This window comes from Lynx rufus, unplaced genomic scaffold (genome assembly GCF_022079265.1).
Source record: "Lynx rufus isolate CCGP_SWC_20201006 ecotype Redwood Valley unplaced genomic scaffold, mLynRuf1.p SCAF_15, whole genome shotgun sequence".
Classification (NCBI taxonomy): domain Eukaryota; kingdom Metazoa; phylum Chordata; class Mammalia; order Carnivora; family Felidae; genus Lynx; species Lynx rufus.
This window is the reverse complement of record NW_025814829.1, coordinates 24,843,525-24,864,018: the sequence shown is the minus strand read 5'-3', so window position 1 is coordinate 24,864,018 and position 20,494 is coordinate 24,843,525. Positions and strand designations below refer to the sequence as shown.

At 47.6% G+C, this 20,494-nt stretch overlaps 1 protein-coding gene across 1 annotated transcript in view; it reads left to right on the top strand.

Annotated features, from left to right (window-relative positions):
- Nucleotides 1-5,145: 5,145 nt before the first annotated feature.
- Nucleotides 5,146-20,494, top strand: part of NR5A2 (nuclear receptor subfamily 5 group A member 2) — a 131,146-nt gene continuing 115,797 nt past the window's right edge. Inside the window, exons 1-2 of the mRNA XM_047077359.1 lie at nt 5,146-5,209; nt 16,954-17,091. Coding sequence (XP_046933315.1) covers nt 5,146-5,209; nt 16,954-17,091 — 202 coding nt within the window. The remainder of the gene's footprint in view (nt 5,210-16,953; nt 17,092-20,494) is intronic.

Below are 20,494 nucleotides of genomic sequence, written 5' to 3'. Positions count from 1 at the left end.
TTTATATTCTAATTAACTCAGTATCCTTATCCAACTGAGATTTCAGAAAAGGTCCCGTCCCTCTTTATTAACTGCACAATGAGTATATTGTGTTGAGCCCTTTCTAATCTAGGCACAACTCTGAGTGTTAGCTAGAGATAATAGGTGTCCATATGATCTTGCAAATAGCTTTTCCCTTTATGAAACTTTTCTTCCACAGGAATTAAAATTTGGACTTTAGCCTCATTAACACTCTGATTTAAACAACTAATCCAATTAGATTATAATGTGATCATTAAGGGAACATATAGTCCCTTTTATATATATGTATGTAGACACCTTTCTATTCATTTAACTTTTCTTCTTAGGTCCTGGGCCAGAGGTACAATTATTTGGGCACTGCCCCTCACAAACACCAAGTCTTTTCTATTTAAAGAGCTTCAAAGGCTCAGGGAAATATCCCTGAGTTTTCTAACTTCAATGCCATAAACACAAACCATTTCTCCAGAAACCAGTCTTCTAATCACGGACAATGTATCCCCAAGATACAGAGAGGTACATTTTAAATAATCTTGACATTTGTTTCAAAGAGATGAAAAGCCATAAGAATAGCTAAAATTGGGGCTGCCTGGGTGGCTTAGTTGGTTAGATGTCTGACTTCAGCACAGGTCACGATCTCGTGGTTCACGAGTTTGAGCCCCACGTCGGGCTCTGCTCTGACAGCTCAGAGTCTGGAGCCCGCTTCAGATTCTGTGTCTCCCTGTCTCTCTGCCTCTCCCCCGCTCACACTCTGTCTCTCTCTCCCTCTCAAAAATAAACATTAAAAAAAAATTAAAAAGAATAGCTAAAATCATAGGATACATAGGATCATAGGCTAGCACATAAAATTCTGTAATAAGCTCCTCCTTGTTCTGAAAATCCCTCACAACACACTGGGGACATGCAGCCCCAGGTTAGGATATGGAAGCCTATGAGACCAGGAAAATTTCTATTCACAGATGAAATCTCAACTTGCCTCCTTTTCAACATGGGGGTGGGGGGTGGGAAATGGCTCATAGTATTTGACAAAAGAAGAAATACTATTTTAATTCAATTTGGATTTCTTCTATGCCCCCAATTTCACAGAAATACAAATATGAAAGTATGTTTTTAAAATAGATGAAATTAACAGATCATTTTGTTTTATAAAAAATTCCATATGTTGTATTCTGAGCGGAACAACTACCGTGTTGAATATATGATGTGGGTTGTAAAAAGTAATTAACACGATACTCTAAGAACACAGCTACTTCACAAAGTAACTTAAATTTCCCCCTGAATGTACTGCCCATAGTTCTTTAAGTTCTTCAATGTCATTAAGTGCTTAAGTCAAACCATGAAGGCTGATTCTAGGAAAAACACTGATGTGACTGTTCAAGTGGGGAGCTGATCTAGCTGCTTTTTAAAATGGAACGTTATTTCTACATTTTAAGAATGACCTATAGATAAACTGTGGTTATTTAGACATGGGTATTTTGGAGGAAATTCTCAAATATGAAGTGAACCTGTTACTGCACAGAAAAAACTGATGGTACTTCTTTCCATTGGTAAAATTCAGGCTTCCAAGTGAAAATTTGGATTTAAGAAAATGTGTATATTCCACAGTGAGTTTGACAGCTTCCCAGTATTTAAAGACATCTGATGAGATCAGTAGTAATATTAATAAATAGAATTTTTTTAATGTTTGTTTGTTTCGAGAAAGAGAGAGAGTGCACAAGTAGTGTCAGTGCAGAGCCCAAGGCAGGGCTGGATCTCACAAATTGTGAGATCATGACCTGAGCCGGGATCAAGAGTCGGACCAGGCATACCAATAAATAGAATTTTTGATATTCTGTAACAAAACATGTCAACATTTAGAAAATTTGCCAAATTTGATGAACTTCTATCTTCCAAATTACCAACGTAAGATGTAACAAAACCATGCATAGGTGAAAGGTGTATTTTAAGTGTAAAATAAGCCAATGAATTTTAGTATAATAGGGTGTAAAAAGTTCACAGATATGGTTTCAGATTCCACATTACAACTAGTCTTTAAGAAGATATTACTTGTGGAGTTTTGATGCAGTGTCAAAGAAAAAAATCCAAAATTATTTGAAGAAGTTATTATAATATTCCTCCTTTTTCTATCTTCATATATTGAAGACGATATTTTCTTATATATACTTTAACAAAAACAATATATTGCTACAGATTGAATGTAGAAGCAGATATGAGACTACAGCTTTCTATTAAGGTGGATATTAAAAAGACTTCTGGAAATGCTGCTTTTTTATGAATTATTTTGTTTTGAAAAAGAGTTATTTTAATTTAAAATACACTGTACATATTAATGTTTTTTAATAAAAATAAATTAGTATATTTCTAAATAATTAATAACTTATTTTCTCAATTTTAATCTTGAATACAACAAATACTCATAGGTATAATTCACAGAAGCAAAAACTTTTGGGGGTCCTAATAATTTTTACGAGAACAGCTGCTTTGGGCCACCTGGCTGGCTCAGTCAGAGGAGCATGTGACTCTTCTTCTTGGGGCCCTATGTTGGGTGTAGAGATGACTCAAATAAATAATCTTAAGAAAAAAGAGAGAATAGCAGAGGCATATGTCCTTTAACACATGCATAGGTACATTTCTAGTATTGTGGCATGTTATTGTTTGATTATTCATTTTTTAAATAAAGTTGGGTTTTTTGTTGTTTTTGTTGTTGTTGTTTTTTAAGTAAGCTCTACACACCCAAGGAGATCCAGGATCACATGCTTTACTGACTGAGTCAGCCAGATGCCCCTATTGTTTGATTATTTTAAAAAATAACAGGGGAAGTTGGATGGCTCACTCAGTTAAGCAACCAACTCTTGATTTTGGCTCAGGTCATGATCTCATGGGTTCATGAGATCATGCCCCACTCGTGCTCTATGATGACAGCACAGAGCCTGCTTGGGATTCTCTCTCTCTCTCTCTCTCTCTCTCTCTCTCTCTCTCTCTTTCTCTGCTCCTCCCTCACTCATTCTCTCTCTCTCTCTTAAAATAAAGTTTAAAAAATGAAAGAAAGAACAGTAAAAAACTAACATGGATAATTATAATCACCCAATCCTTTTTAGTTTGAAATACTTGCTCATTAAAATACTTCATTTCCTAGCTTCCCTTGCAGCTAAGGGTGAGTATGTATCTAATTTCTGCATAATGAAATGTAAGTAACATGTTTATGTGGTACTTACAGGTAATGTCCTTAAAAACAAGTATGCATTCAGGGCACCTGGGTGACTCAGTGGGTTGAACATCCAACTTTGGCTCAGGTCAGGATCTCGCAGTTAGTGAGCCTAAGCCCCGCATCGGGCTCTGTGCTGACAGCTCAGAGACTGGAGCTTGTTTCACATTCTGTGTCTCCCTCTCCCTCCCCCTTCCCCGCTCAGGCTCTGTCTCTCTCTGTCTCTCAAAAATGAATAAACGTTAAAAAAAAAAAAACAAGTATGGCGTTCTCTCTCTTTCCTCCATACTGCTTCCTGGAATGAGAACTGGAATTCTAGCAGCCATTTTAGAACATGAAGATAAGAGATCAAGGATAGTAAAAACGGAAGGAACCAGGTCCCCGACAACTTTGTAGAGCTATTGTACCATCCCTGGATTGTCTACATCTGAACTTCTAAGAGGAAAATAAAGGTTTTATTTAAATCACTGTTATTATGACTTTTCTATTACATGCAGTGAAATCTAACCCAAGAAAATATAATTTTGAACAGTGGTGCCCAGGTGGCTCAGTTGACTAAGTGTCTGACTTCGGCTCAGGTCATGATCTCACGGTTCATGAGTTCAAGCCCCACATCGGGCTCTGTGCTGACAGCTCAGAGCCTGGAGCCTGCTTCGGATTCTGTGTCTCCCTCTCTCTCTGCCCCTCCCCTGCTCACTCTGTCTCTCTCTCTCTCTCTCAAAAATAAACATTAAAATTTTTTTTTAAAATGCTGTACATAAACATTTTGAGTTTTCTAAATAGAATCTCAGGCAAAAAAAAAAAAAAGTTTGCTTCATTAGAGAAATCAAAACAAATAAAAAAACAATGAACTGCTCCACAACATGGGAAAAGATATGCATTGTTATACAATCCATAGTTTATTACTTTGAAGAACAATAGGGATATTTAACAAGAGCCTAAAACTACCCTTGGTCATTTGCATAATAATTCTTTCATGGCAAAGAGTGATCCAGATTTTTCCTGTGGATTCAAGCAAAGAATAATTACTTAAAATTATGGAAAATATATTACACATTCACCATTTTGCCAGCACCAACCTCAAAGTATAAATTTTACTTTATTGGGGGTAAATAGATAGGCTGCCCTTTTAATCAACTGACCAGTGTCCAAACAAGCTAAGATTAACAACTCGGCTAATGAATAGGCATGATTAAAAAGTTGGTTGATGATGCATGAATGAATAAATAGCCATAAGCTTGGAAATACTACCTGTAGTATTTTAAAGTGTCAATCATATCTGTAGTCATCATTTAAAGAATTAATGTGTGCCAATGTTATCATCTAAAATATATTTACAGAGGTCAGAAGAGCTACGTCTGTCCTCCTCTATGCAAAGAGGTGATGACATCAAGGGGGTATGTCACAAGCCTAAGTTCAGTTAGTAGATTTAAGTTGGTTTGGAGTTTTATCCACTAAGTATGATCTTCTGACCCCTCAGTTTTACAACTTTCCACTCTCTGTGCTGCATAGCACCTCTCCACTTCTGAGTTAATCATTTCTTTGCCATTATCTGCCAGGAGTTCTTATCTCTTTTGCTGTCACTTTATAACAGGGTCCTCTTATCAACCTGCATAGAGTCATGTGATCCATCCAAGCCTATCAAAAGTTTCCATTCTTCTGATTAGAAACCATCATGTAACTGGATACATGGTTTACAGCAGGCAACTAATGCTGGAAAAAGTACAGAGTCCAGGGAAAGACTTGCTTGTAACTTTCTGAATTCTTGGACTTTTTTTTTTTTTTTTGCTATTTTTTTTTTAACTTTCACTAAGGGTTACTGTAGTCTGATGTGTCCTCCTCAAGGCTACAAAAGCTATACTTTTTCTTATGCTCAATGATTTCTGCTTTAAACCAAAGGACCACCTGTAATTTTACTAAGAATGTCTTCTAATTTGGATACTGGAAATTTACAGGATTCTCTAAAGCACGGACTTACACCTGTTGGTAAGTAGGAGTTGCTTTATATCATCCATTTATTATTTTGCTACTATATTAATTCATGTAATTTAATCTTATTGATGTATTTAGTATTATAAGTCATTGCTCCTCCTATTGTCTATTAAAAGCACATTAGCCCATGTATCACACATTTATCTTTCGTGAAATTCAAAAAAAGCAAATGGATATTTCAGTATTTTTCATTATACCCACTGGTTTTGGATGCCCATCCATTATTCTGAAACAGTCAGAAACAAAAATGTATAATATATGTATTTCGTCACTAACATTTTCTGATAATTTCTAATCAGAGATAATAAGCTAAAATTTTAACAACTTGAAACAAGTTAACCATATGGAATCATCACTGATCAAACTTTAAAAAAAGCTTTCAAATACTGTAAAGTTTCAAGCCACACCACAGTATGCTGTCTCATTCATTGCAGATACTATAGAGAATCTTTTGTTTCTCTGACGAATAAAAGCCATGTAAATAGATACATATTTTAATATATTTAATAAATATATGTATATATACACACATACACCATCATTAGTTAAAGATTCGAATTTAAGGGTTACTGTCTGTTTTCCAAAATAATGAGCATGGCTTGTTTTTATAAACAGAAGTAAATAAAGCTAATTTTCATTTTTAAAAAGAACAAAAAATACTGTTGTTACAGCAAGAATACATTCACTTAATCCTAAAAGTAAAGGACTAAAGGGAAGTGATCTCCAGTGGTGTGTAATTATTAGTCTGTTGGCAATCATGTCTTTCTTCCTTTCCCTTAGTTTTTGAAGGACCCGTTCCTTTTCTTGTAGCACTTTCTTAGGCTTTCGCACCGGAATTTCCCTGCGAATTCGCAGAGGCCTGTCATGAGCTCTGAGTTCCAGCACCGCTGTAGGAGGCAAATCAAGGCTTGCTTGGGCTTTTCCTCTTTCTCCCTTGATAACCAGCTGACTCCCCTGACTGCAGTGATTGCTTTTTTTATGGGCCAACTACACCCTATAGTATATCAGTTGAGGAAATGGTTACACACACACAAAAAAAGTTCTCTACTTGAGAAAAAGAAAACACGAGGGAGACAAGCAGAGTGCAACAGGGAATCAATTGCCCTGCAGATAAAAAGAAAATACGAGCGCAAAGAAGGAGGTGAAAGAGAAGCACAAACGGTTTCAAATCTTTTTCGCCCGGCAAAGCCGCCGCGACGCGCTAATGAGCCCTCGCAGGCAGCGGAGGGCTGGGCGTTCCGGGGGCTCTGGGCCGGGGGCTCGCGGCGAGAGCGCGCTCCAGCGGGGACGAGGGCGGCGCGCGTGCTGGGCGGGCCCGCGCTCCGGCCGCAGCTCGGGGCGCGCGCAGCCGGGACTGGTAGGCAGCGAGTTGAGAGGGCGTGGGGTCCCGAGGACACGTTCTGTTCTCCCCCTCCCCGTCCCCCCTCCACGGCGTCCTTCACACCCCTGGGGTGAATTAAAGAGGGTAACGTGGTAGAAGGAGACGCCTTGCGTGTCTCTCTGCTACCGCGTAACTGTGTTTTTACCCACCGCAGCGGGACTCACACCGCACCGGCTATGCTATGGAGCAGAGGCAGGTCCATCCTGCGCGTAGAGAACACCCGCAAGTCGGGATCAGCCGGGTTCCAGAGAGCCAGAACCTGCGGAATGTCTGGTCCGGGAGGGACTGCTAAAGACAGCCTCAAAAAAAAAAAAAAAAAGTACAGATGAAGTCGCTCAGCGAGTCTATCCCAACACCCTAACCCTCTCCAAGGCACTTCCGGGCGCCAGATCCCGGGATGACACAATTCCAGTCAATTTTCCGGTAAAAGAAACCTCTTTCCGGATCTCGTTGGAAGCCACCGCCCCATCCCGGCCCACCCACTGTCCCTCCTCAATTCCCTGGTATTCCCAGGTGGCTGTCAGATGTCCCTGTGTGCAACATCCTAGACACTCAGAGGCGGCTCCTGGCACTGAGAATCCCATGTGTTCATGGGGTAGCCTCCAAGGAATACTGAGGGTCATTCCTGGGGTTCTTGGCTAGACAGGTCACCCAAAGGGCTGACAGGAAAGGGGGACAGCGTGAGCCATCAGACTAAACAGTTAGGGCTGACCGCAACCACGAAGGTGAGTGCCTCTTGGGTTGGATTCTGTCTGCCCAGGGCAGGCCCATTGAGAAGAACCCACAGGTGGAGCTCTAGAGAGTGTCAGGTCCTGGAGTAGCTTTGAGGTGGCAAATTGCAAGTTAGGGTAGAGATGAGAAGTGGTTCACAAAACTGAGGCCAAAGCATGTAGAGATCAGTCAAGATTTCCAACTTTACATTGATTCGGTTGTGTTGGACTAGAAAATGTGCCTCTGTTCATTAAAAAAGCTGTCTCTGGGGGTCCTAGCTGGGCATGACATTTTCCTTCTATGCACGCTGATGGCTACCTGAAAATTGTGCATAGATGTCAATACTTGTATAGAAAAGTAGATATAAGAGAACGTTGTTCCTTCTGCCTACCTGCGAGATAATCATTCAGTGTGGTGTAAGAGCAGCAGACTTGGGAATATAACCAGATTGTTCCTTTTAAGTTAACTAGCTCTGGGACACTCTCTGGATTCTTGGTTTCTGACTTAGGTACTTCTTCATTCTCCAAAATGGGGCAATTTTACTGATGATATGCAGTACTAATTTGAGAGAGAAAGATAGAGGAATGGAGAAAGAAAAAGTACTTGTCTATATCAACGAAAGAGCCAAATTTGCATGGTGGGAAACATGTCATATAACAAGTATTTATTGACTCTTCTGCAATGTGCTCAACGTTATGCTTTGGTTTGTATTAAATTTATGTAATGCTTCAAATCAAGTGCATTTATGGAATATATTATACACATTTATTATTGTATATTATCTACAGGAAACTATGTCTTCATAGTGAGGGGTACATAACACACAATGCAAACAATATTAAGAAATGATATAAAGTTTGTTATCTAGTCCCCTTAGCACTCTTGGAGTCTGATTTTTTTCCAGCAATAACCTCCAGTTATCTCTGTGCCCATAAGGGTCTCTCCAAGTAGGGGTCATGGAGTGGAAAATGAGATAGCCCCATTATGCCACCCTAAAGTCTAGCCAGCTCTATTTGCAGTGCAGTTTAGAATGTCAGTCACTCAAACCAACGTTCTGATTCTTGCTGGGCTTAGCCAGTTCCCTCAAGGAAGATAAACCCTGGTGCCTCTTCTCCTTCCCTGCCTCAGCCCAACTCCAAAACAGTGCTTTCCCAAACTCTTTTTACTGGCCTTGATCGACAAGTTGTGACTGGAGCTAAAGTCACCTCTTTTAATAAACCAAGAGAGATTTATGGAGAAAGGGAGAACAGAGGCTTGGTAGTGCTTTTTTCCTTTACTTAATGCCTCCACCCAGACACAATGTCTAAGGTTATCTTGGCTTCAGCCTTGAACTTGAGATGAGCTAGCTGAAGGGCTCTGGGACAGACTCCCACCTGGAGGCCCAGCTTCCCCCAAGTACTTACAGGGAAGTTTGACACAGGGAGACAGTCAGACATCTTCCGGTCCCCGAGACCAGAACCTACCTCAGGATAAAGCTATTTCTTTGGGTTATACTTCCTCACTCTTCACCTTATTGGAACAAAAATTCTCTGAGAAATCCAGTTGGCTTTAAGGAACTTTGGGATTTTGGGGGCTTTGAGGTCTGGGGATGTCCTAAGGAAAAACTGAAACATGACCAGAGTGGCTTTGAGAGATTAAGCCTGGGAGAACCATGTGGACTGAACTTGAGCAGACAAATTAGCAAAGGCTGCCTCTTTTTTTGGTCTTTTGGGAAACTCTGATATATGTTTTTTTTGTGTAATAAGTAAGAAAAGACACAAGTTTAAACTCCAAATAATCTGAATACAGAGGAACATAAGCAGTTTGGTGAGTTTTTTTCTGGGAGTGTAATTAAGTCCCTGAGGACTGTGTCAAGCAGTGCACGACAGTCAAGTTTAGCGAGTACCTCTTACTGAAAGGATCTTGTTTTTTTTTTTTTTTTTAATTTTTTTTTCAACGTTTATTTATTTTTGGGACAGAGAGAGACAGAGCATGAACGGGGGAGGGGCAGAGAGAGAGGGAGACACAGAATCAGAGACAGGCTCCAGAGCCCGACGCGGGGCTCGAACTCACGGACTGCGAGATCGTGACCTGGCTGAAGTCGGACGCTTAACCGACTGCGCCACCCAGGCGCCCCGAAAGGATCTTGTTTTTTATTTTATTTTATTTTATTTTATTTTATTTTATTTAAAAATTTTTTTAAGTTTATTTCTTTATTCTGAGAAAGACAGAGACAGCATGAGCAGGAGAGGGGTAGAGAGAAAGTGGGAAGGAGAGAGAGAATCCCAAGCAGGCTCTGAACTATCAGTGCAGAGCCCAACTTGGGGCTTGAGCTCACAAAACCAAGAATTGGGCGCCCCTGGAAGGCCCTTATTTTTAATGGTTCTAAAATGGTTAGTGATTCCCTTCCTAGTGATTTTCCTTACAGAAAGATGAGTGTGGGTGAGTTTAGAAGAAAAGAGATAAATACAAAGGAGAACTGGTATTTATTAACAGCAGGATATGCTGCCCTGCTGGGACTGTCTCATCCAGGTGTAAAGTTTACTTTGTTAACCCTATTTTACTGATGACAACATTGAATCAGAAAGGTCTTGTGAGTCACCCAAGACCACTCGGCTTTGTCAGGAGAGTGAACCATAAACAGAACCCATGGATGTGATTCTGAAATCCATGCTCTTTCCTCCAAGTAGTGACTATTTGCCTTTGTTGATATAATGTAATGATGGTTGAAAATGTTAATCTACTCAGACTTTCTTTCCAAAGGCATTCTGGGATTAAGACATTTGTAAATGGTTATTTATCTTCCTTTTCATTCCACAGTGGAAACCAGATTTAGATTCCAGCAGAATTCAGAAGGGTGGGATGGGAAGAGGTGTAGCAGGCAGGGTGGAAACAGCAGCCCAGTACCCTTGAGGGCAGAGCAAATCAGGGTGGGAAGGCACTTTGGATCTTGTATTCTGGGATTTCTTGGAAAGGATCTCTGGAGTTTGGATGGAGTTTTGCTTGCAGTTTGGGGTGTATGCTGGCAACTTGCAGGGCTACTGACAGGGTGTAAGGGAATTGAGAGACAATTCAGAGCATCTATTTGTTAGTTAGTGGGTATGAGGAGGGCAGAGAAATGACTTAACATGAAGGACTGAGTTTTCAGAGAAAGGGACCTTTTTTTTCCACCCTGAGAAACCAACATCTGTTTTCTTATAAAGGGAGGAAATAGAGAACAAGATAGTTTAAGCACAGACAGGCACACACACACCCTTTTGAAAAACCACTTTTGACAAACCCCAGGGTGTCCCTAGTGAGACGCTGGTCCCACAACCGGCGCTATCATGTTTCACAGTAAATGCTGATTCCTTCCCCATGATCTGGACATCCGCGGCCTCACCCCCACCAAGCTCCACCTGTTCCACCAGCGGTCTATACATGATTGAAAAGAAAATAGGTCGGAACCCGCCATCAGGTCCCCGATGCATTTTCCCAGTTTCTAGACAAGAAACCTTGGAGGGAAGGAGAAAGAATTTGCCCCAAACCTTTGCGCTTGGCTGGCCACCACCTCTTCATCGCCAAAGTTGCCTTTAGGTTGGAGGAGCCGACATCCTCCCAAACGAGAGAACGACGGAACCTCCTAGACCCGAGCTCTTCCCATCCTTGGGGACCGTGAGCCAGACGGTGGAGCTATCACCGCCAGTCCCGCCTTTCTAGCCCCTCGCTTTGTGTTCTGTCCCAGAGGGGCCCAAGTTGGTAGACAGAGCTCTGCGCGGCCCGGTACGCTTTGATCTTAGAACGGAAACCTCTAGGTGGGGGCTTCCCTAAGGCAAGAACCTCGAGACTGCCCATCCCCGCGGCGCTGCGAGAGCAGAGGAATTCGCGAGCTCCGCGGAGTGCAATCCCTTCCCTCATGACACTTCCAGTCTGGTCGTATTCACCTGAATGGTAGCCCTGAATAATCTCGTGCTAAGGATTTAGTTCCTGGTCCGGGTTGAGGAGGGGGGAGGGGACATGGGGAGTGGAATTGCGACGCAAGTTCTCAGCTGGTTTCACTAAGCCCTCGGTGGCCTGCTGGCGCCAGGATCGCCCTCGAGAACGTCACTCCGAGTTCTGGTTTGTCCCGAGGAGGGACGGCGTGGTTCCGAGAGGGGACTCCCACTGTTTTGAGTTGGAGCTGACTCACATCTGCATTTCAATTACAGAGGAAGAGATAGATTAGATTGGACCACCTACCCAAGATTATTTCCCTAGCCAGCTCCTTTCTCAAGACCGGATCTCCCCGCCCACTTGGAGAAGGGCAAGGGCTATACCCAAGGCGGGATGCGCCCGGACCCCTGGGTTGGGGCAACAGTCGCCAAAGAAAATGAAGCCAAAACGTTCTAGATTAGCCTTTTTCTAGAGAGATGCGGATACCGATAATCCAGGCCAAACTCTCCAAAAACCTCACCTTTACTTCAGGACAAGGGTGGGATGTTGTTTGGAGGAGGGGCTGGAGGAACCTGGATTACCTGGATAATTGCTTCACCTTATATTTTCCTCCTCAGTAAAGATGGGGCCATGGTATGTTAAGATACTCCCATAGTGATTGTGAGTCAATCCCCATTTGCGGGTTACCCCAAACACACAAGTCTTTCCAGGGGCAGAAGGTCTCAACTGATAGCAGTTTTTCCTCCTGCTCCGGGGCTGTGGTAGATGATGTCTTAAGTAGTTACTTACACTCGTAGCAGAAAGGGATCTTTTTTTTTTTTAATGAGGCAGGACTTCTCACCTATTTAAGTTTGTTTTTTCAAAGTTCCGGCCAATACGGTGCTCCCCGGTAATTTGTGTGTCTATACTGAAATTTAACCCTTCTTATCTTAAAACAAAGCGCTCCGGACGCCGGCGGGGGGGACTGGAGACTAGAGGCGGGGGCGAATAGCCCAGCCTCCAGAGCTCTGGAGCGGAACTCTGGAATTCTTTGCGAAACTTAATTTTCGGAGAAAGGCAAAAGTGGCTTCTGATGGGCTTGTTGAGTGGGAGGGGCGGAAAAGTTAGGCAGAGCCCGAGTTTTCAGTAGGCTGATAGACTTGCTTCTCTTCCCCTCGGGCTATCCCGGCCACTTGGTGGAGACTTCCCGAAAAATATCTAGGCTGCTTCTGAGGCTGAAAAGCAGACACGTGCTACAAAAAAAAAAAAAAAAAAAAAAAAAAGTAATGATTCTGGTTCCTTAAAAACACCAAGAAGTAGAAATGGAGGAGACATCAGAAATTGTTTCCAAGAATGCAGATTTGAAAGTTCCGTGCGAGACTCGGTAGGTCATGCGAGGCTTCTCCCACCTAGGCGCGCGGGAGGGGTGGGTCTTCCACTTGGAAGAGCCCAGGAAAGTTGAACCAGTTCTAAAAAATCATGACATTTTCACTCCCTTTGCGGCCTGCAAGCGTTAAGCGCGCAGGGCTGGCATACAATTCTCAGGTCAGGTCAAGGGCAGGCTGTTCCCGGCGCGCTCTCTGAAATGCAGCGCGGAACAGCGCACGAGTGGAGGCGGGGGAGGAGAGCGAGGCAGTTACATCCTCGCGGGTGGGGAGTGCGAGACCTCCTCAGCTGCAGCCCGCCGGGTGAATGGGGCGCACGGCCCCGTAACGCTGAGCCTGGATAAAATATGCCAGGACTGCGCTCCTCGGGCTCATCAAGGCTGCGCGGGAGCCTCCCCGAGCCATCATCCTTTGTAATTGCAACCGTCAATCAACGCTTTAAGACAAAGTCAGAACCGGGAAGGACGAGCCCTGGAGACCAGTCTCGTCGGAAAGAAGGTGGAGGCGTGGGGGAAGTGAGGGGAAAGGGGAGAGAAGTTTGTCAGAAGTTGGCAAAGGAATGGAGGGGAGAAATTGTGAATCCGCACCGTAGCTAAAGCCGGAACGGTCTCCCCCGGTCTCCCGGCCTCTGGTTTGTGGTCTCCACCACCACTTGTTTCCCGCCAGACGGGGTGGATTCTTGAGTGTGCATCCACTGAGAGGCAGGGGGGCAGTAGGTTAGATGTTCCTGGCGGAGGATGGGATGCGTCTGCCCGCCTGCGGGCGTTTTAGCATTCCAAGTCGATCGATGTGTCTGTCCCTCAGTCCAGACCACCACCAGCATCAACGTTTAGACCACACAGGCCCTGTTGCCCTACTCCCATCACAACTGCCTCCCCTTCCCGCGTCCACTTGGCTCTCCTTCCTCACTGCTGCCTCTGCAACCTAGAACCATCTTCAGGTAACCGATCGGAGGCACCGTGGGCGGCCCGGGCTCCTCCTCTTCCAGCTATCCTTCCGAGAGGGTGTTCTGGGAGACGCCCAGGCTGATCCCAGGTCACAGGGCAAGCAGGTCCGGGGCTCCAGTGTGGGCCCCTGCCCAGCGGAATTGAAGGGTCAAGGGACCAGATCGTTCGGAACCAGGGAACTCTGGGGGTTTGGAAAGGATGCACTTGCAGGGCGGAAATGAGCGTGATGTGGGAAGCCTGGTGCCGCCGCCCCACCCTCTGCGTCTGCCCCAGGGCTGGGGTCTCTGCCGCTCCCCTAAAGCCCTTATGAAGCGACCCGGGAAAAGGTGAGTGTGCCCTCGGGTCTCTGACATGAACCAATTCCAGTGGAAGATTTCCCCCTTGACCACCGCCGGCAGGGGTTTCTACGACCCGGATGGGGATCTGGATATGGTTGACCCTAGGGAACTCTTCTCTTCCTGGAGCAGGAGGCCTGGGACGCCGAAGTCTTCTCTCTGCTTGAGACCTGCTGCTTAGGTGCCCCTTCCGTTCGGGGGGGAAAAGCCGTGAGCCTGGACAAGAACTTCAAAGCAAGGCGATGCACCTTGGATCTTTTCTTCTGTGATACAACTGCGGATTTTTTTTTAAGGGTGGTTTTTTGAAATCTTGTCTGCAGCCCCTATTTCCCCACCATTGCCCCCTCTGATTTTGGGAGGAGAGAAACGAATGCCAACTGCTCCTTTGTCACCATCATTCCTGGTTTGGGGTGTGAGGCAAGGGCAGACTGGCCTGGACTGAAAAGGCACTAGGGTGGTCTAGGCAAGCCCCTTCTGGGGCTGAAGCTGGGTTATGAATGTGATCACAAAGTTTTCCTTGGCTAGGTCAAGGCTCTGCCTCAAGTGCAGGCAAGCACTTTTGCCATGCTACAAATATATGGTCCTGTCAGACCCCCTTTCTACTTCTTTCAAACTCTCCCAACCTCTTCCTCCAGCTCTACCAATCAGAGGACCTTCCCTCACCCTGGAAGCTCCCTCTGAGGACCAAGAGCCTGGAGTCCCCCCAAAGCTGCCAGCCTGGTATTTGCAAAGTGCTACATAAGTGCCCCCATGAGCTCTTTGACTGTAGTGAGAGGAGGCTGTTCCTAGATTAAGACTTTGGAATAAACTGATTTTCAAAGTTCATCCAAATCCACAAAGCACAGCAAGAACTGAGTTGAGCCCTGAGACAACTCCTTTCCTTTTCTGAACTGTGTGTACGTGTGTGTATATATTCTATATATAATATATATACTTAAGCCACAAAACTTATTTAATTTACAATGATATTTAAAAACAACTAGTAATATTGAAAATGAATTGACAGTGTTAGTTGATGCTACCCTGGAAATCTGATCATCTTAAGGGTCACTCATTTTGGCAACTACATCCCACTGCCCTTTACAAACTAGTGGCTGGTCCCCCTCCCCCCAAGTTTAAGCATTTTAATGAAATTTGGTGCTACAAAACTGAGATTTAAATAAGCTAGATTCTGAATATACATTGAAGAAGAACAAAATGACCAAAAAAAAAAAAAAAAAAAAAGAATTAGAGAGCCAACAGTACCTGAATTACCAGGCGTGGGTGGGTGATGAACAACCCGCTTCATATAAAAGTGTAGATTAATCATGGGGATGATTGGAGTGTTATTCAATTCATCAAATACTGGCCTGGGCAGTTTGAGTGTGTGATCTCTATGCCATTCAAATAGAATAAATTCAGATCTTTTGAGATTCAAATTCACCCCCTTGCAGGAGGACTCTGATAATTACCCAGTCTCACAGCAGACACTGCATATGAGGCATTTCATATGCAGTCACGAGGCTGGAAAAAAATGTTTTTTCATCTTGTTGGGATGAGATCTGAAAACTTTGAAGATGTGGCTGGGCTGGTGGCCGAAGAGCTTACATAACAGATGGTTCTTTAAAACTTTATTAAAGTGCTGGGCCTCTGGGCCTCATGTGGATTGTCCTACCAGAGACACCAGAATGAAAAAGGAAAGCCTAGTCCGATCGTTGCTTTCTGCTTGGAAACACAGTGCCCTAAAATTTAGGAAGTCTGCCGCCAATGTAATCTTAGTCTGGAGGGGGTGGGGTGTTTATAAATGAGTGAAGGACCCGGTAAAGAGCGGGGGAAACAGGGATAGCTGTTCCTCCATTGCCGGCGAGTGGGCGAACTCTCGGCGAGATGGGTCTCCTCGGTGAGCCGGGACGCTCGGCCACGGCAGGACTCCTGGGGCCCATGGTGGGGCCTTTTCGGACTGAATACCGATGGGCAATGAAGCCGGGAGACCCTTGAGAGCAGGCCAGCTCTTCTGAGAAGAGCGGTCAACTGAATTCAACATCTCTTTTCTCCTTTAAGTTGTTTAAATGGGTGTTTAACTCCCCCTCCAGCCCCCGACCCGATATGCGCGCGGGGACACACACGCACACTCACACACTCCCGCGTCCCTTCTGGTTTCCCCTCAGCTCGCAGAAATAAATCGCCGCCCTAGCCTCCCGTCCTTCGCCGCTGCGCTCAGACAGAGGTCGCTTCCCACTAGCTGTAAGACCCGGCAGCATTCACATCCCCCGCCCCAGGTCAGGGTGGGGTGGGAGGGGGTTAAGGCGGGGTGGTGAGGTTGGGGCAGGCGAGGGGACTGGAGCTCGCGCCTCATCCTCATTGGCTGGCGGCTGGTGTCCGACCGAGTCCGGAACCCGCGTCCCCATTCACTGTCATCACCCCTCATCCCAGCCTTCCCCTTACCCCCGTCCTACTTACCTCCCCTCTCCTCCTCATCTTCCCCCTTTCCTTCCCAGCACCGTCACCCTCGGGGCTGGAAGGGCTGCTCTCGGACACGCGAGAGGAGTAAACGAGGCAGGAGAGGGGGGTTGTAACTTCACAACTCCACACTTGTGATAGTCAGCGAGAGGGAAGCAGAGACAGGGGAAGGGGCGGAGAGGAGGGGAGAGAGAAGTGAGGCGAGAGAGAGGGAGAGGGGGAGAGAGAGAGAGAGACCCCTGCCGATCTTGAGCCAGAGGGCGGGTGGAGGGAGGGGTAGAAGTCGCCCGAGCCGTCCGGGAGCAGCGGCAGCGGCACCGCCGCGGCGGCAGCAGCAGCTCGGCGGCCGCCTCCGCTGCCCGCCCGGAGCTCGGCCGCGCACGGATCCGCGCCCCGGGCAGCTGCGCCCTCGCCGCCGCCGCCGCCGCCGCCCTAGCCGAGCCAAAGCCAGGCGCGCGGACGCAGTCTTCGCCGCGTCTCGTAGCCCGCCATCTCCTCCCAGCAGCTTGGGGTCGGCTCCGGAGTTGCGAGACTGGACGGGGCTCAGGGGTCCTGACCCGCGGCCCCGGAGGAGGCGGAGGCACGCTCCTGCGAGCGGGTGGGTGAGCCAGCACCCCAGCCGCCCCTCCCTCCTTTCCGCCGGAGTTGAATCTGTGCTGCCCGTGTCCAGGTGCTGGGCTTCCGGACGGACGCGGACCCCCTCTCCCCGCCCGCGGCCGCCTTGTCATGCTGCCCAAAGTGGAGACGGAAGCCCTGGGACTGGCTCGATCGCATGGGGAACAGGGGCAGATGCCGGAAAACATGCAAGGTAAGGAGGCGCTGCGCGGCGCTCGGGTTCCCTCGGCCACACCGCCCCCGGGCTCGCCCTGAGGGCTTCAGCCACCCACCCCTCGCGGGCGCCGGAGCAGCCCTGCGGGGCGCTCGCCGCTGCCGGGCTGTGGGGCCGCGCGCGGGCGGCAGGCCCCCTCCCGAGGGGCAGGCATAAAAGTTTATGGCTCTTGAACAATGCGGGGCGGAGGTTTTCCAAGCAATGCCTAATTGGCCGCTTCTAATTAAGAAAAGAGAGGTTTCAAGCTCTATGGCAACCCGAGGGGGGCAGCTTCAGGCTAAAGATACTTCAGAATAATAAGATCATTCTAAGAAATGAAATGCCTCACTGGAAACCGGAGCGGGTTCTCGGTCATAGGAATCGGTGGGAACTTTAATCAATGCTCGTGTGTGGAGGAAGAACACCCTGCTTAGCAAAGTCAGCTACAAAGAGAGGAGGCTCCGGGAAAGCTGGTCTTAGCGGCGTTAGAATGTATGTTGGGCACCCCCAAAAGCCCAGGGGGACACTGCGAACTGGCTCTAATTTGGACAACTTCAGAACCTCAGACAGAACTGAAGAAATCCAAAATTATCCCACCCCCATCCTCTGCGCGGGTATTGCCGAGTTAGTTGAGGGAACGGGGCACCGGTTTAGCTTAATGCCTCTTCTACAGTCCCAGAGCTGGGAATGTGGAAGCCCGGCTTGTTTTCTTACCTCTTGATTGCTAACAACAAAAAAAGCAAACCCTGCTGGCTATATTTTCGCCGCATTCCAAATAGCGACTCTAGATGTGGTTGTATTAAGCCCTTCAGAAGTTTATCGCAGTTGCCCTGGGCCGGGGAGGGAACAATGCTAGGAAAAGTCACCGGTGCTCTTCCATCCTCGCCCCTTCCCGCGCGCAGGATGTGCGGGCAGGCGGGCCTGTGATCCCGGAACGCTTCCTGCCATCCCCTTGAGCGAACTTGAAAGCGCCGGGGAAGTGTTGGGAGCAGAGTTGGAGCAGAGTTTGGGGTTGGTGCACGCCGCGGTGCGGGATCGGCGGCGCGCCTGCCGCGCTCGGGCCCAGGGCCCCTGACGTCTACCTCCGGGACTGGGGAAAGAGGGTGGCAGCTACGCGTGCGTTGTGCATGTGGGTCGGTTACCTCTCGGTGATGCTGGGGTCTCTCCAAGCTTCCAGGAAGGGCTGTGGACGTCCCCTGGGGGCTGTGGCCCCTGAGACTAACTTGAGGGTTGGGTGCTGGAGGAACCCGGTTGGCCCAAAGAGGCATTGGCGCTCGTACCTGGGAGTCCCGCGAAGTCGGGGCGTGGGGGACGCGGCGCCGTGAGCGGGCTCCCGGAACCCTCCGCCTGTAGCTGCGGAGAGGGAGTGCCCTTTGGGCGCCCGTGAGGCCACCGCGATCTTAGGTCCAAAAGGAAAGTTTCTGCCCCTCGTTCAGGCGCGCGCGTTTCTGAAAGACTAGGGAAAAGACCCTCAGGGAAACGCTGGATCAAGAAGTAGGGGAGGCAAGAATAAGGGTTTAGGGGGCGGGGGAGATGCGAGGGAAATGCCACTGTAGTATTCCTTTTAAAGTTCGGGAGGGGCGTTCTTGACACGACCTACTGTCCCAAAGCAGAAAGTTAGACTTCCATTGTGCACAGGTCTCAGGAGAAGCCGCCGGCCGCTCGCTCAGCTTTGGGTTCGAAAACATCGTGGGAAGGGTCAGGGCACGACTTCCTCTATGCCACTCGGCCTGCACCTCGAGGGAAGTGCCTGGGGATGGGGACCCCTTTCCCTTGCTTGCTCTGGGCTCAGCCGGGGACGCGCCCTGGTCCTACCAGAAAGACTCGCCACTAGGTTTCGGGACAGCTTACTATGGAGGGATTTATCCGCGTGCCTCTCTTCGGCCCTAGCTTTCCAAGGCCCCACGGGCCTCTCTACTTTCTAAAGACAGGGACTTCTTTGCCCCAACGGATTCCGTTCTCCGAAAGCCTACTTGGGTACGGCACCTGGGACACTCTGAAAGATGCCCGGGTCCCGCACAGCACCGACTGGCTACCCACAAGGCCTCTGTCTTTGTCCAAGAGGGTCCCCATTCCCAGCCCTGGTCTTTTGGCGTTGGATCCCCGAGGTGGGCACCGAATCCTCCTGCAAACGGTTGCCTCGCTGTGCCTCTTAGGTGCGAAATTAGAGTTTACTTTTTTGGGAGAAGGGGAGATAGAGAAGAACACACTTGGTAAAGTACAGTTTTTCCCGTCCCGAAAACACGCCGCAGGACAATAGTTACGAGTTTTGGAAGAGATGGGGCTATAAACAAACTTAAACCCTCAGTTTTCCCAAACCCCCAGCTTCCCAAAGCCCGAGCGCGGACCTCTTAGGGTTGGCGCCACTAGGAGGACTGCGCTTAGCGTCTCTACTTCTACTTCACGGAGCTCAAGGCGCCTGCTTCTACGAGAACATCTTTTCCCGGGACCCCACCCCCACCCCCAAACTCTGGCTAACTCACTCCGGTTTCTGCCCCAGGCCAGGGCTCTGTGTCTCGGGAAGAGACGTCTCAACTCAGCCGGTCGGTCCTCGGCCCTCAGCCTCGAAGTGGTGCAAGTGACCTCACCTCCCCACGGCCCTCTCCGGAGGCCTGCAGAATCCGTAAAGAAACAAAAAACAAAACAAAACAAAAAAACCCACTTTATTTTAAAAAGATAAAAAGGAAAAGAACGAGTCCTTGGCGAAGAGGCCACATGATCGTGATGGAGTGGCCGGGAACTTTGGGGATGCAGTGGGAGCTATTTCTCTTTCCGTTTTGGTAAACAAATCAAAGGAAACTTTTGTCCGGCCGTCGGTTCCCCCATCTCCCCCCCCCCGCCCCGCCCCCTGCAAACGCCACTGATTAACTTAAACTCGAATCTGCATTTGTGCGCCTGTGTGTCGCCGAGCAAGAGTTGGGCAAGGGGCGAAAAGCGAAAAGGACAGCGCGCCCCGGGGTTTCACAGGAAGGTGCCCGGGAGGGGTACAGCTGGTGGCTGGGCTGCGCGGACCTGCCCCTTAGCACCGATACCCGCCGCGTCGCCCTCCGAGACCTGCCCCCGAGTGAGTCTCAGGAAGGGACTAGATCAGGTATCATCTGGGGTCTCCTGGCCACTGTCCTTCCTGTGCATAGTTTATCCATCTTTTAGCTGCGATGACGCCTTCGCAGGGGCTAAGTCCGGCGGAAGGCGGTTACTCGATCCCCGCAGTGAGCCGCTTGTAGCCGCGGCCTGATTTCTGTTTAACTTTAACCGGGCAATCTCAAGGTGTTTATATTTTGCAATGATTATGGGAAACATGTGAAGTTTTATCGCAGGACTTTAATACTTGGGGACGAAACCAAACCCTCCTGTGTATCTTTTCTTGTCTTTTTTCCCCCCCCCCCCTCCCATCCGGGCGTCC